Source organism: Pleurodeles waltl, chromosome 1_1 (genome assembly GCF_031143425.1).
Source record: "Pleurodeles waltl isolate 20211129_DDA chromosome 1_1, aPleWal1.hap1.20221129, whole genome shotgun sequence".
Taxonomy (NCBI): domain Eukaryota; kingdom Metazoa; phylum Chordata; class Amphibia; order Caudata; family Salamandridae; genus Pleurodeles; species Pleurodeles waltl.
This window is the reverse complement of record NC_090436.1, coordinates 707,108,504-707,123,490: the sequence shown is the minus strand read 5'-3', so window position 1 is coordinate 707,123,490 and position 14,987 is coordinate 707,108,504. Positions and strand designations below refer to the sequence as shown.

Genomic DNA, 14,987 nt, shown 5'->3' with positions numbered 1-14,987 from the left:
CAGAAGTGGACAGCCAGATAAATGAGGTGTTAAAACGAGAAGGGTTATCCATCTCTAAATTAAGCACACAGTACGTACTTAGGACTCACATTGCTAAAGTAAACAAACCAAAAACAGAGATGAAGCACCACCTGCTGTTAAATTGCAGTATTTGACAATTACCACTACTGCTCACTCCTCTAACACAGCTCCTGTTTTTAGATTATGGCGTGTACATTTAGCATAAATGTCTGAAAAACGTAACTGCCTGAAGTTGCTAGGAAAATATTAGAGCCAAGCAAAGTTTCAAGAAACAAACATACATACATTCCATGGTAAAAGTAAGACCCACTGGCAAATGTCATTATGTCTGGCTTGTAACTAAAGGACTTAGGTGTGTCAATTTATGCAGTCACCCATCCAAGTACTCACTATCTTCTATAATTTATGCATTCAGCTAATTATTCTTGATCTCTTGCATTTATTCAACCACACACACTAACTCATTGTTGCATAGTATCACAAACACCCCAATCAATGAAGAGGCAATTTCAGTTATCAGCCAGACCAGATGAATTTGCTGCTAGTTCCGGTCATGTATGATTGCCAGTTTGTGATGTGTGCCTGAGTAATTACCAGTGGCTGAGATTAATTCAAGTATCCCACCAATCACATATTTGTATACTTCAGTATGATGCCATAAGTGTGAAGGGTCCCATAATCACGGTACCACTGGAGCCAAGCAACATTTGACTGTAGCGTCCCAGTCAAAGCGAAACTGATCTTGGATTGCTTGTGTTCTGGTTCAGTGGCAGTTCGGGTTAGACTGTTCCTACTGGAGTACATTTAAGACTGATTTACTAATGGTTGGCCCAAACAGAGGTGGCATGGTGGCCATAATAACAATGCAATGGCATGTGGCACTGAATAATTACCAGTAGCTGAGATTAATGCAAGCATTCCATCCTTCACTTTTTTTGTATACCCAGAGAGTACAGTGACGTGATGCATGATGATGGCATTGTGATGGTTTGCTCTTTGTACAACCTGGAGGTGGACCAGGTTCAAAAATACACAATGGATAGTCACATGTGATCCTAAAAACATATAAAGCACTGTGCTGATGCCTCAAACCTTCCCCTCCAAAACGTTTCACTGAAACATGCCCATCAGACAACTTTGAACTCACTTTTCACAAAGTGTATATCTATCAGCACATCAAACCATGAACTAATGTGTACGCTAATGCCTGCACAGCACTAAACATTTCACTGAACAAAACCAACCACCCTGTGTTGCACGGATTCCTTCAAAACTCTCTTCAGCTTATCAGTGTCGAGGATAGTGCCACATGATAGGGTGGATTGGCCACCTACCACATTTTATTTTGTATTCTATGACTGGTGTCTAGTGTGCTTTCTGCCCACTGGGGATAGACAAGGGGATGAACCCCATTAACTACCCTCAAAGGGGTAGTCTGAGGCATGTGGGTGGGGATAATGGCCTGATGCCAAGACAAGTCAGCCCTCTTATTCACTGCTTTTTTAATTACTATTTTTCCTGACATTTAGTGGACTTCATATATTCCCAACTCTAGCGAGAGGAAGGCTGATTGATTGACTGATGAACAGAACAGAAGGAGGGCTAAAGGCATGGGAGTATGAGGGGGCAACCAGATGCCAGGATGAGGCCGACTCTCCCACCGTTTTTTCAGAATAAATGAAAACATCCCTTGGGTACAGTGTTGCTTTCTGTGCCTATGAGATAAACAGATTGGAGGGTAAAATCCCTAATCTGCCTAACTCAGAAGAGCACAGAGAGAGTTAGAATCACTGTGTGGGGGGAGCAATTACCCATGCCCGGTGGGGGCACTCCATTCTCTACAATTTCTGTGGTGTCTGTCAGTAGATCCCTGCTCTGGGATCGCACTACTACATACATTCCCAAGCAGGGATCCACTAGGTAGATTGTATTCTTTCACTTTTATAGTGAAGTTAATGACTGTGATTCATAAAAAGACTCAGGCTGCTGGAAGCTCGAAGTATGAGCCATAAAAGGGAAGCCCTCTGGTACGAGCACCAGAAGGATTTGCAGCCCTTGGTGTGACAATGTCATGTTCACGTTCTCTGCAATCACGTCCTCTGAACCATAGAAAGAGAATATGACCATCATGTTCTCCACACTAAAGGGGTAAAATGGAGCAAGACGTTAAGTAATTAATGGCTACACAAGAAGAGACAGTCTTCTAGAAGTGTTTGAATGATCTCTTATTGGCTTAACCGTCAAATGTTAAAATAAGATGCAGATAAATTATTTTTGTGACCATCTCCTCAATGATGTTGAAGCTTCTTTTCTCCTTTACTGCACTATATAATCATAGGCTCTAAAAGGTGTTGAGAAGCTCTCCTCAGTATTTGTATTGTGATAAATGTTTGAGTAATGACTAGCAGAAAGCGCAAGAGGGCAGATGGTGGTCATTTGTAGCCAGAAAGCAGGTAGACCATATAATCCCTTCAGAAACAACTCAAATTAGCATGTCCTTTTGTAAGGAGTTGCATAGAACCTTTCTAAGACTAAGAGTCCTCTCAACATCTTGGCTTTTCACTAAGTAAAGAACTATCTTTATCCATTTACCTTAAGTCACAGAGAGTAGTGATTTCATTGACTTTTGACGGAGGACGTATTTTGCTGTTTTGGGGTTTGTTGATACACACGCCCTTTGTGGTAACTAGGCCCACAATAAGATAATGGCTTCTCCTGGTGCCTAGTCTAAGATATAGGCTATTTAAACCGATGATCCCTGAAGACTAACTTGATAAACTGAAAAACTGAGCAAAAGCTGTGAACGAACCGAATTGTTAAAATCAGAATTGTTTTTACATCTTCGTGGGGTTATACCAACAGACAATTTTGTTGACCCTCACCCGTCGCTGTGACCTGCTGCATTACTGAATATGCACTTTACCCAGAAACAAGGATCTGTAATAATAAAGTGGTCAGTTCCTAGGTAGCAGTTCTTTTCAGGAGGCCTTTTTTTCTACAATTGTAAGGATAAGATACTATCCCTGTTTGAACAATGTCTGTGTTTAGAAAGGGAAGGCATCCATACACTTCTACAATTACTTAGTAGTAGATTCAAGTAATTGTATTCTGGTCTCATACGGTAAGATTACCAGAGAGGAAGCCCAAGACTAGTGCTGATGACCTGGGTGGCTCAGGAGGAACCCAAAGCCCCTGCGCTCTATTCCATCCCTTGGTCATTGGGGCTCTGCACAGACTGGCGGTTCCTGGCCCTGCTTTGTTGGCTCGTGTGCATCTGGCCTAATCCACATGTCCTTTGGGGGGGGCCTATACACAGCATATTTTGGATTGATGAGCCCTAGGTACACGTGCTCTAGAGACTATGATCAGTGACATGATGTTGCACATAGGCTGAAGTGCGCTGCTGCTCTGGTGAAGGTGTACGGCCTGGGGAGCACAGGAAGTAGTGCAAAAATCAGTGAGTACTTAAACCCAGACTGCGAGAAGCAACTACAGGCTGCTTGGGTATGTACACTAATCTCCCCCAGTGTCAGCGGGAACTAGACAATACTGTCACCTTGTGAACAGACTGTTTGGGGACTAGAGAACTATTCTCATCCCCTCAGGACTGGAAAGGAGGGGCCTGCAGTTAGTGGACTCTGGAGGGAGAGATAAACTGGTCGCGGCCCAGCCACTTCCTACCGGGGTGAACTGTTGAAGGCAGGCACCGAGCAGTGAAGACGCAGATGACTGTTCGGAATCTCGAGATCTGGAGCAAGACACATTCACGTTCGGGCCGATTGAGATCGAATCCCTTAGCACATGATGAGCCCCCATTGCAGTGATGAGATTGGCCATATTGTATAAGCCGATGCCTCAACAATCGCTGTTCCAGGCGAATGAGATATCAGACCTATGCTAGCACTAACCATGGGAAGACCTTGAGCTAAACAATCCCAGATCCCCAGGGATGCACCAGATCCACAGACAGCGACATCCGGGGAGAGGCCAGAGGAATGGACAGCAAGACATTGTTTGACAAAATCCTGGCTGCCATCAACAGCACTAAGACTGCACTCCAGCAAGACATAAGTGCGGTCCCTATAGGACTCAGACTTCAGAGGGGAGGGAGGGGGATGGGGGGGGGGACATCACATGCTGGCTGACACTGTGCGGGAGACCGAGATCGAGGAAGTACGCCTGGCACAGAAATACCTCATCAGGCAAATGACAGCCCTGTCCGACAGAGTGAGCATCCTGAAGTGCCAGGTGGAAGACACAGAAGGCCGGAACAGATGTAATGTTCGCAGAGGGGCCTCCCGGAGAGGACCGAAGGTGGAGACACAGTGTCTTATCTTGAGAACTGGATGAAAATTGTGGTAGCCCCGAACAGCCTAACTCCCTTCTTCGCCCTAGAACAGGCACACAGGGTCTCGGGCTGCCCTCTGGACACTGGTAGGCCGCCACGACTGGTGGTTGCCAAACTAATACACTTTAGAGACTGTGACACCCAGTTACAGAAAGCCTGTATGGAAGGTCCATATCAAATCAACAACGGAAATGCCACGCTGTTCCCAGACTATATGGCCACAGTCCAAGATAAGAGGGCATCCTTCACCTAAGTCAAAAGAGCCCTTAGAGAGGAAGGTCTTCAATATTCCATGCTATTCCCTGCCAAACTGAAAATCATGTTAGAAGGAAAACAACTAGATACTTGATACAGTAGATGACAGACCGGTGACCCACTTGTGGCGTCTTCAACCAGCAACTCTTGAAGACGACAGTTATGGAGACATACTACACATGACCATCTTGGGATACTCTGTGGCTAATCAAGGCTCTGCCTCATCGGCACTCATAAAATGGGAAGCTTTCAAGGTGGTAATAAAAGGTCACAGTATGAGCCAATCGGGAGGGCGGGTCTGTAGGGAACTACATAGGGAATTAAAGTCCCTAGATAGTAATATCTATACTCTGGAAATCACCTTAAGGACAGACACCACCACACCTCAGAGGTTGTCTGAAGCTAAGGAACAATATAACACTATTCCTAAAAGGCTAAGATGCCACGATTACAAGGCCTAGGTAGTCAAAGCCCATTATGACTAAGGCAAATCGGGAAAGTTATTAGCATGGCTTATCTACCCAGAACTTCGGGCACACCCATCACTCGACTGTCTACAGCTTCAGGGGCACACGTTTATTCGCTGATGAGTTTAGGGTTTACTATCAGACCCTTTATGATCATCCAAAGGTGCTCCCTGATTCTCTGCAGCCCAGTTTCCTAGAATGAGTACACCTCCGATGGCTGCCGCCAGATGCATGTGTGACACTGGCAGGACCAATCACAATCTCTGAGATATGACATGAATTAGGGACAAGGTCACAGTCAAAACCCACGGGCCAGATAGCTTACCAGTGGAATTTTATTTGATGTACGTAAATGCCTTGGCACCAAAATTGGAACTATTATATGCATTCATGAAGGGCTTGTTGTCTCTAGCACTGTACTAGGAGCGTGCTGGTGAGCCCACTCTCCAAAAAAACGAACATAGGTTCCACCACACCTTTTCGTCCATTGCCCTTGTTAAACATGGACTTCAAAATCTTTAGCAATGTGTTAGCAAACAGATTGCTCCCCTACATGCTGAAGCTTGTTCATAAGGACCAGAATGGGTTCATACCAAAACCGTAGTACTGCTCTCGATTTGAGAAGTTGTTTCAAAGTGTTGTACCACCCTGCAGTGCATGCACAGAAGGATGCAATTCTAGTATCAGTAGATCTTGAGAAAGCGTTTGCCTCTATAAGGTGGGACTTTCTTACGGAAGTCATGACGAAGATGGGGCTAGAAAAAGAGGTTGGATAAGATGGGTCATGCTTCTATACACTTCCCCGACAGCCGGGGTTAGGACTGACTCCACAATATCTACCCCATGACATCTGTTGTCGAACCAGGCAAGGATGCCCGCTGTCACCCTTACTGTTCACAATGGCAACAGAACCGCTGGCAGACTTCTTCAGAAAGGAGGGTGCAGGTGAGGGCATAGTGGTAGATGGAAAGCAACACATCATTGTATGCGGATGACATTCTTTTGTACTTGGCTGAGGGACGTAGGAGAGCAAAGACATCAGTTATGCGCTTTGAGGAGTTTGGGAGAGTATCTGGTCTAAGAATGAACTGCACTAAAACATGTCTGTTTCCCTGTGTACTAGGCACTCCCTGCCCACGAGATATACCTTCAGGGCTTCAGTGGATGCCTACCTCCTTCAAATACTTGGGCATTCAGGTGTACCACAACATTGAGGACCTAAGGGAGAGGAATCTCTTAAGGGATATGTCTCCTTTAGGAGGTCTTTATGTTTGCCACTGATGGCGCGGGATGCCATCTTGAAGATGATGATGCAGCCTTGCTTGCTGTACCTTTTTTTATTTACTACTCTCTCAGTCCAGATCCCTGGGATGTGGTTTTAGCAATTAGACACTTTACTTCGTGACCTAATGCGGGACGGGGTAGGTATAGTCTCCCTGGAGATACTTTGATGTCCCCCAGAGGAGGGAGGTCTTTGGGCACCAGATTTTGAACTTTTTTTTTTAGCGGCCCAGCTGTAGTGGATAGCTAGCTGGCTTGATAAGACATGGCTGGATGCACTGGATCTGTTGAGACTGGCACCTTACCAGGGTCTCCTCCTACCCGACTGCTGCGGCGAGATCTAACTATCCCATGCCCAACTACGTTATTACAGGTAGCCTTATATGCTTGTCAAAGGAGTTGGGTGCGGACTGGTAGGACAGTTCTGTATGCACCTGTTCTGCCGTTGGTGGGTCTTCCTCATGGCACTCCAGTTGTCGGTTTTACAGCCACCCGGCACTCAGACTGGACGGAAACAGGATTACAAACAGTGGGGGACTGTTTCTTGATAGGTCCTCAAGTAGCATGCGTATGCCCAACACAACACTTCACTTTGTCCAAGGGTCATTTCCTTAACTATGAAGCACTCGTGTGGACCTTTGAGATCTAGGGGACTGTGTGAGAGAGGAACCCCCCGACACATGATGTACTGCAGCTGCTACTATCTATGGCCAGACAGTTGATCACATGGTTTTATAGGTCCCTGAATGAAATGGGAAGGAAGCCATTGATGGTTTTGCAGGTAAGATGGGACGGTATCCTGGGCCCTGCACTTACAAAGAATGGAGTAAGATAGTGGAGTACCCTAAGAAGGTGTCCCGTAATACGAAAAAATATATATAATTTGTCGTAACTCACACCCCATAGATTATATGGTGGGGACCAGTCGGGTTGCCCTCGATATGGATACCCCAGAGCTGGCTTCAATCATATGACCTGGAGTTGCTCTACCCTTCAAGTATACTGGTAGGTGGTTCCTCAGTGCCTGGGCCTCTCGCTTGCACATACTGCCCTGTGCGCTCGATAGAGACCTGTATATTGGGGAACTTTCCTAGACCAAAGTTTTTTTTTACAACAGTTCTAGATTTCTGGACCTAGCCTTGGTACTGGCCAAGCACAGGATAACAATGGCCTGGACATCTGAGAAGGGCTCCTTGACAGACCTCTGGGCCTGAGACGTAATTTTATGGGCAATGGCTGAGGACAGGGCTCATCGGAAGAAAGACAGAAGGGGCATATGACGACCCGCAGCGGGACTATGGACAGAGACTAACTAGCTGGGAACACCAAGGGAAGGATACAGACTCAGAACAGTAAGACCAGGTGGCTTCAGTGGACGACTACCAAGGTACTGGATTGGAGAGGGACACTGAAAAGGGGGCTGTTATGGGCCGAATAGGGAGACGGCAATGACTGGCGGTACTGACTGGGATGTACCCCAAAACACCGACAATGCTTTCTCTCCTTCATTGCTTTGGCGTACGGCAATCACTTCCCCCTGCTACGGAAGACAAGTGCCATAGTTTGATTTCCATTAATACAAGAACTGCCATGACCAGTTGCCTTCCCACCTGATCCAGGACTTAAATTATGTAACCTGAGACACACTGGTTTGCTACATGTTTGATTTATGTTACCCATCTATATGAGGTAGGGCTAAACGTTATTGCAGGAATCCTGGTTAATTATGAAACCTCTTCTCTGTGAATCTCTGCGTGTCCCCCCTGCCTCACACTGCCTCTTTCAGAAATATCACCCAGTTTAGATACATACACACCACCCTAGGACCCCGCCTGAATATTGGTAAAGATATTATAGACTGATGAGGTCGGAGTCCTTACATATGAACAGCAAATATATCAGTCATATGAATGACCACCCAAAAGGTTATGTGCGATGCCTCGATCCAATATAAAATATAGCTACTGGCAGGATGCTCCTGTTTACTGTGTAAGAACATATACTGATAGTTATATATTTCACTACACTACCAACTTTTAGCTATGTAAAAAACATTACTAAATGCCAATACAAATCTGTTAAAAAAAAGACAAGGTACGCTTCATTTTTAGTTATTTCGTGTACAAATCTAAAATTCAGAAGTCACTCACTCATAGTTGTCCTAAAGTATGGAGAATAAAAATGTGCATTAAGGTCCATAACTAAATATATAAAACAATGCTACAAGGTGACATCTATACACATTTTTAACGCTTAAAATAGAATGGTGATATGACTGCACTTACCTGCTGTACGTAGTCCAGAGGCACAGGTGTAGCCTGAGTGAAACTCTCCAGGTGTATTCCGTGGGAAGGATCATCAATAATTATGCAACCAATATCGAACCACCTGCAAGAACACAAAGACAAATCAAACCCCGCAATCTTGACCATGAACACAAACTGCCTATTTTGGATATATCACCCAGTATACTAAGCAGAGTGGTCTAAAAACAAACACACCAGATTAACCTTTAAAAGATATCGTTCAGTTATCACTAAAGGTTATGCAGGCTAGATTCCTACCAATCCTACTAAAATTCATACGAAAACGGCAAACACAATCAGATGTCTCAAGATAGGAGCAACACATTAGTTTCATCACTGGTTATTAAATAACTTTGAATTTCACCACCAGGGAGTTTACCTAAAACCTGCGTGATTACTGGGCGTTGCGCAATTTCACATTGCCAATAACAAGAGAGCCTCTATTAATTTTGCATGTGCAAATCTTAAGAGGTTTCATGTTCTCCAAACTAGTCCCATTTAAATGTAATCAATGTAAATGCATTGTAAACAGAAGTCTTAAAAATATAGCGTAATCTTAGACATACTTTGGAAAACCCTGCTGTGTATTGTAATATGGCAAACAAAGCAGCATAATTTCCCATTTCTGAAATATCAACGCAGTGTAGCTGGACGTAGCTCGCCTAACCTAAGGAGAGAGTAAATGGTCACACTCCACTGACTGCCTTTTAAGACCTTGGGTGTTTAAAAACAATGGGTTCTGGCTTTTGCCACCGTGACATGTGCACGTGTTGAACTTACTGGGGGAATTGGTTTCTTTGGCCCTTTAAATTAATACAAATCAATGAAGGATCTAAAATCCTTCTAAACTCTCGAATGACCTCAAATTGGGCACAAATTCCATTTGTCCTGAGTACTTAAGTGGCATTAGTACATACTGTCAGTGGAAGCTTACTGCGGTTAGGTTACATTTTCTCACCACTTAATTGAGAATGCCTATTTCCTATAACGAGATGCTGTTTAATTTTAACCATGTGAAGTTCTATAATGAAACGACAGACCAGATGATATTCAATTACTCTCAATAAAAGCGTAAAAATCAACATTTATTTTTACCAGCGAAAAGTTAGGCAATATGGCCTTTTATGAAATAAATAAAACAAATAAATACAACAACTCTGGGCGGGCGGTAATATTCAATGCACAAACAGTGAGAGAAACTGCCATCAGTGGTTAGCAATTCAACCAGATAGCAGATGAGTGGACAAGCAACACTTGCCAATATCCAATGTAGAGGTAGACGCTCCTGAAAAGAATCTACTAAAGGTAAAGACGGGTGACAGGAAAATGGGAACAGCAAATTACTAATAAAGTCGATATAAGTTGCATCAGTTGGTTGTGCACTCGCAAGAATAAGCTTTGAACACAGGGAAAGGAAACCCATTCATTAACAAAAAAGAAAAAGTAACAAATATTGCAGATTACAGATTTCCTGGTGGAATAAAAGAAAGAATATCTGGCGTCAAGGCCCTCGATGAGAAAGATATGTAATCAGTACTAGCAATGACAACGCTAAGCAAAAGCAAACTGTTTTGTTGGCCCTCAATGACTGGCAGGCAAAAGCAATTAACAATTCTGCTAACCAATGCATATGCTTCAATTACATAGCTGGTGTAAGTAGCAACACAGCTCAACCACCTATAATGTTTCAACTAGATAATCCACTGCCTAACTCTACAATGTGAGCAGTGACACAATCTCGGTCAGTGTGGATGGTAAATGTGTTGTGATGGAGTGTTCTCTACACAGGTGAGTCTTCAACTCTTTCCTTTATTGGAGCAGCGTTGAGGTAGTCCGAATGGATAAAAGGGATGTTGTTCCAAATTATGGGTGCATAAATGGAAAAGGCCAGCTGTGTTTTTTTCTTTTACTTAGTCTGAAGACGGATGGCGTCCTGGCTGCGAGTGCACAGAGATCAATAAAAATCCACCATCATACCCACCGTCTTAAGTAAAGAATTGTATCAAGGGAAATATTACAGCTTTATGATATACAGATGCCATACTTAAAGGCTGTATGCAGAAAGATATAGTTGTATTATCATAGCGTAAAATATTAACCCACTGACCAGGTGTTACAAGTATTGTATAGAAGAGAACATCTTCTGTCATTGTAAATAGTTATATATATATATGTGAATATCAGCATAACATAGAGACATAGAGTATGGGTTAAATATGTACATAATTCTTGCCCAGGTAGTGATAGTAGTATGTTCCGTTCACCCTAGAATGTTGGGACTTTGGAACTACAGGGAGCTTGCTATAGAATGTTGAAGGGTTTTGAGCAGTGGCCTGTGAGGAGTTGAGGAATAAACATCTTTTCTCTGAGTTACCTGTGTGATTACTACAGGATAACTTAAATTGGCGACGAGGATGGGATACCTTATCTGCAAGTAAAGAACTGCGCAGGGGCAGTGTGACTCCTCACCCCTGTATCTGTTTGCCCACTCTTCGGTCTGTTTGACGAGTTTCGAAGTCCTCAGTAGAGCGGAATGTCGTTTTGATCATTTCACCGCTGTGAAGGTTCGGAAGCAAATCAGCTTACAAGCCAAGCTACCACTGGTGAAGGTGTAAAGAAGTTCTCCGCAGCAGCAGGGTGGTTTAGCATATCCACGCCAGAAATTTCGAGTTTAAGCGAGAGGTGATAGACGAGGAAGCACCTCTTTATTTCTATCAAGTAAGTGGCACTAGTGAGGCGTTTCCTGGGTTCAGCGAGAGTACGTCATTTTTGGACACTAAACAAAAGTGGAGACACAGTGAACCGGTGCACTCAGAATCGGCTAGGAAGCGCTCCTTTCCTGCATCGGAAGTCCGTCCAAACAGTACAATAAACCTAAAGAAAAAAAAAAGGACGCGACTGAACTCTGCTCTGAATTTCGTCAGCTCACGTCTTAAAGCCTTCATATTAGCGCGTTGAAAGGCGTCATTGAGAGGCTGTTCCCGAGCGGTCAAAGACGCGATTGGACTGGGTTTTAGACTCTACATATTAGCGCGTTGAAAGGCGTCATTGAGAGGCTGTTCCCGAGCGGTCAAAGACGCGATTGGACTGGGTTTTAGACTCTACATATTAGCGCGTTGAAAGGCGTCATTGAGAGGCTGTTCCCGAGCGGTCAAAGACGCGATTGGACTGCGGTTTTAGACTCTTGTCAGGAAACCCTCTGTGAGCCTTCCTGGGTGGCGCGCTGCGAGGGCGTCATCAGGAGGCAGTTCTCGGAGGAAACGTTCGGCAGCAATTAATTCTTTGTTGTGGTTAGCAAGGCTTCCACATCACGTCAAGTACTTAACATCTTGTCTACATTTCCCAGAATGTTTCATTGACAATTAACGAAGTCGTTAGGGACGGTCTATGTTATCTGTATTTCAATCATTGGTTGTTCTTAGTGTGGAAATAACTTCCTGTTTCCAAACAGTGTCAATAGAATTCAGTAATCTTTCTAGAAGGTTTCTATTAGCGGTGCTGTGGTTGAGAAATAGTTAGTTAGATAATTATAATCTACGTAGAAAAAAAAAAAAATTTGAAAAAAAAAAAAACTGTAGAGAACATGGCTGCAGCTAGCATGAATCAACCTCCTCCTTTTCTAAATGAGGAAGGGGAACCTAACCTATTATGGAAGGATTGGAGAAGGTTATTTGAATCTTACCTAATAGCGATTGGTGGAGAAAGATTTTCCCCACTAAGGAAACAGCACATTTTATTACACAATTTAGGTGTACATGGGCGTAAAGTACACGTCAATTTAACGGATTATGGGGAGGAGGAGGATGATGTGGATGGAGAGCTAGATGTATATGAGGAGACTTTTAGGAAATTAGAAGGGAATTTTGGAGTAAAAGTAAACATCGTGTTAGAAAGACACAAATTTTTCACTAGAGTCCAAGGAAGGGAAGAGAGAGTTTCAAGTTACATAGCTTGTCTGAGAGGTCTGGCTGCGACCTGCGATTTTGGCCACCTTGAAGACTCTCTTATTAGGGACCAATTGGTGAGATGTACCAATAACAGCAAAGTACAGGAAAGACTATTAACCACAAGCCCTTCTTTGAAGGAAGCCATTGAAATAGCTAAGAGCATTGAGCAAACAGCAGAATGCATAAAGGCTTTTAAAAATTCTTCCATTAAAGAGGAGGTAATGGAAGTGAAACCAACACCTAATCAAGAAGGTAAAGAACACAGTAGATTTGAGGAACACAAGATTCAGGAAATCACTAGTAAGAAAAGTATGGTAGGGAACTACAGGAATAGGTGTTTCAAGTGTGGTAGTGTGAAACATTTGGCTAACAGCCCAGATTGTCCAGCCCGAAATTGCATATGCAGAAAGTGTGGGAACAAGGGACACTATGCAAGGGTTTGTAAGGGAGAGAAAAATGAGAATTATGGTAAGAAAACCGTACATAAAGTGGAAGAGACTCAAGACAATCATAACAAATTTGTACTGCAAGTGAAGGAGAGTGATGAGGTCACAGACATGAAGACCAAGTATCCATCATGTGAAATAGCTCTCGATGGAGAACGAATAAAAGTATATGCTGATTCATGTTCACCATTTACGTTTATAAATTTTGACACTTACGAGAGCAAATTCAAGGATAAAGGGTACGAGTTGCAACCCGCGGATATCAGTCCGGGTGGATACAATAGCGATCCTATACCTTTAAAGGGAATGATATCTATGCAGATAACTTTTAAGGGTAGATCGACTAAGGGCAAGGTGTACTTTACCAGCAAAGGCTTGAATTTATTAGGTTGGGAACACCAACGTGATCTAGGAATACGCTTAGACCCTAACAGAGAGGAACCAGATTGGTTAGTGGAAAATCCAGAGAATGATTACATTGTATGTGATGAATTTCCTAGCCTTTTTGAGGATAAACTGGGTTGACTTGTAGATTACCAGCACAAAATCATACTTAAAGAAGGTGCAGTCCCTGTTGCACATAGGGCGAGGCCTGTACCACTAATGATGAGAGAACCCCTTAAACAGGAACTGGTACGGTTAGAACAGCTAGGAGTTATAGAACCAATGGACAGTGCATTATGGGTTGCTCCAGTCGTGATCACCAAGAAATCAAGTGGTCATGGTTTGCGTGTGTGTGTGGATCTCAGGGATCTAAATGCGAACATTTGGGTAGAGAGGTTTCCGCTGCCAAAAATTAATGAAATGATAAGCACTATGGGTCCAGCAACATTTTTTAGCGTGTTGGATCTTTCGTCAGCGTATCACCAGGTGGAGCTGCATCCATCCTCACGCTCCCTTACCTCTTTTATTACACCTTTTGGAGCTTACCGTTACCGCAGGATGCCCTTTGGGTTAGCCTCAGCGGCAGCTGTATTTCAACGTATCATGCAAAACATTTTGAGAGATGTGGAACATGTATTGTGCTTCCAAGATGATGTGTTGATTTACGGGAACAACAAATCTGAGCATGACAATACTCTAAGGTGTGTTCTTCAAGCCTTAGATAAGGCTGGAATGACAATTAAGAGAGATAAATGTCGGTTTGGGGTGCCATCAGTAGAATACCTGGGTCACAATATTTCGGAGGAGGGCGTCAAACCGAAAAACAATCTGGTGAGAGCAGTTAAGGAAGCCTTAGCTCCTTCGAACAAACAGGAACTCAGATCATTTTTAGGCCTAGCTGAGTACATGGCGAAATTTGTAAGGAATTTTGCTATAATGACTGCCCCGCTCAGATCACTTTTAAAGAAGAACACCCAATTTGAATGGAGTCATGAATGTCAACAAGCATTCTGTAACATTAAAGAAGCCATAATTAATTCACAACATCTCGGAAAATTTGATCCTAAGCTAAAAACATTTGTATCCACAGATGCCAGTGGGCAAGGGTTGGGAGCCATGATATGTCAGAAGGCTAATGGTCAAGAAATAATTGTACCTTTTGCGTCAAAAGCATTAAATGACGCAGAAAAGAAATGCTCAACCATCGAGAGGGAAACATTGGCCTGTTTTTGGGCCATAACACATTTAAAAAAATTCTGGTGGGGTCTACCATTTGTAGTCAAAACGGACCACAAACCCTTAATTAATGTATTCACCACGCGAGTTAGTGAACGTGCCACCCCACGTATAGCTAAATGGTTATTAGGTCTGGAGGGATATAATTTTAGTGTAGAATATGTACCAGGAAACAAAAACAACATAGCTGATTTCTTATCCAGATCCACTGTAGACAACAAAATAGACGGGAGTGTGGAGGACAAAGAAGAGAATTTACAAGCAGCTGAACCAATGTTTTGGATAGATCTCGCTTG

The 14,987-nt window shown here is 43.4% G+C and overlaps 1 protein-coding gene across 1 annotated transcript in view; it reads right to left on the bottom strand.

Annotated features, from left to right (window-relative positions):
* The window catches only part of PRRC1 (proline rich coiled-coil 1), a 181,651-nt gene that overhangs the window by 21,913 nt on the left and 144,751 nt on the right, over positions 1 to 14,987 (bottom strand). Inside the window, exon 7 of the mRNA XM_069227286.1 lies at positions 8,658 to 8,760. Within this exon, the coding sequence (XP_069083387.1) occupies positions 8,658 to 8,760 (103 nt within the window). The remainder of the gene's footprint in view (positions 1 to 8,657; positions 8,761 to 14,987) is intronic.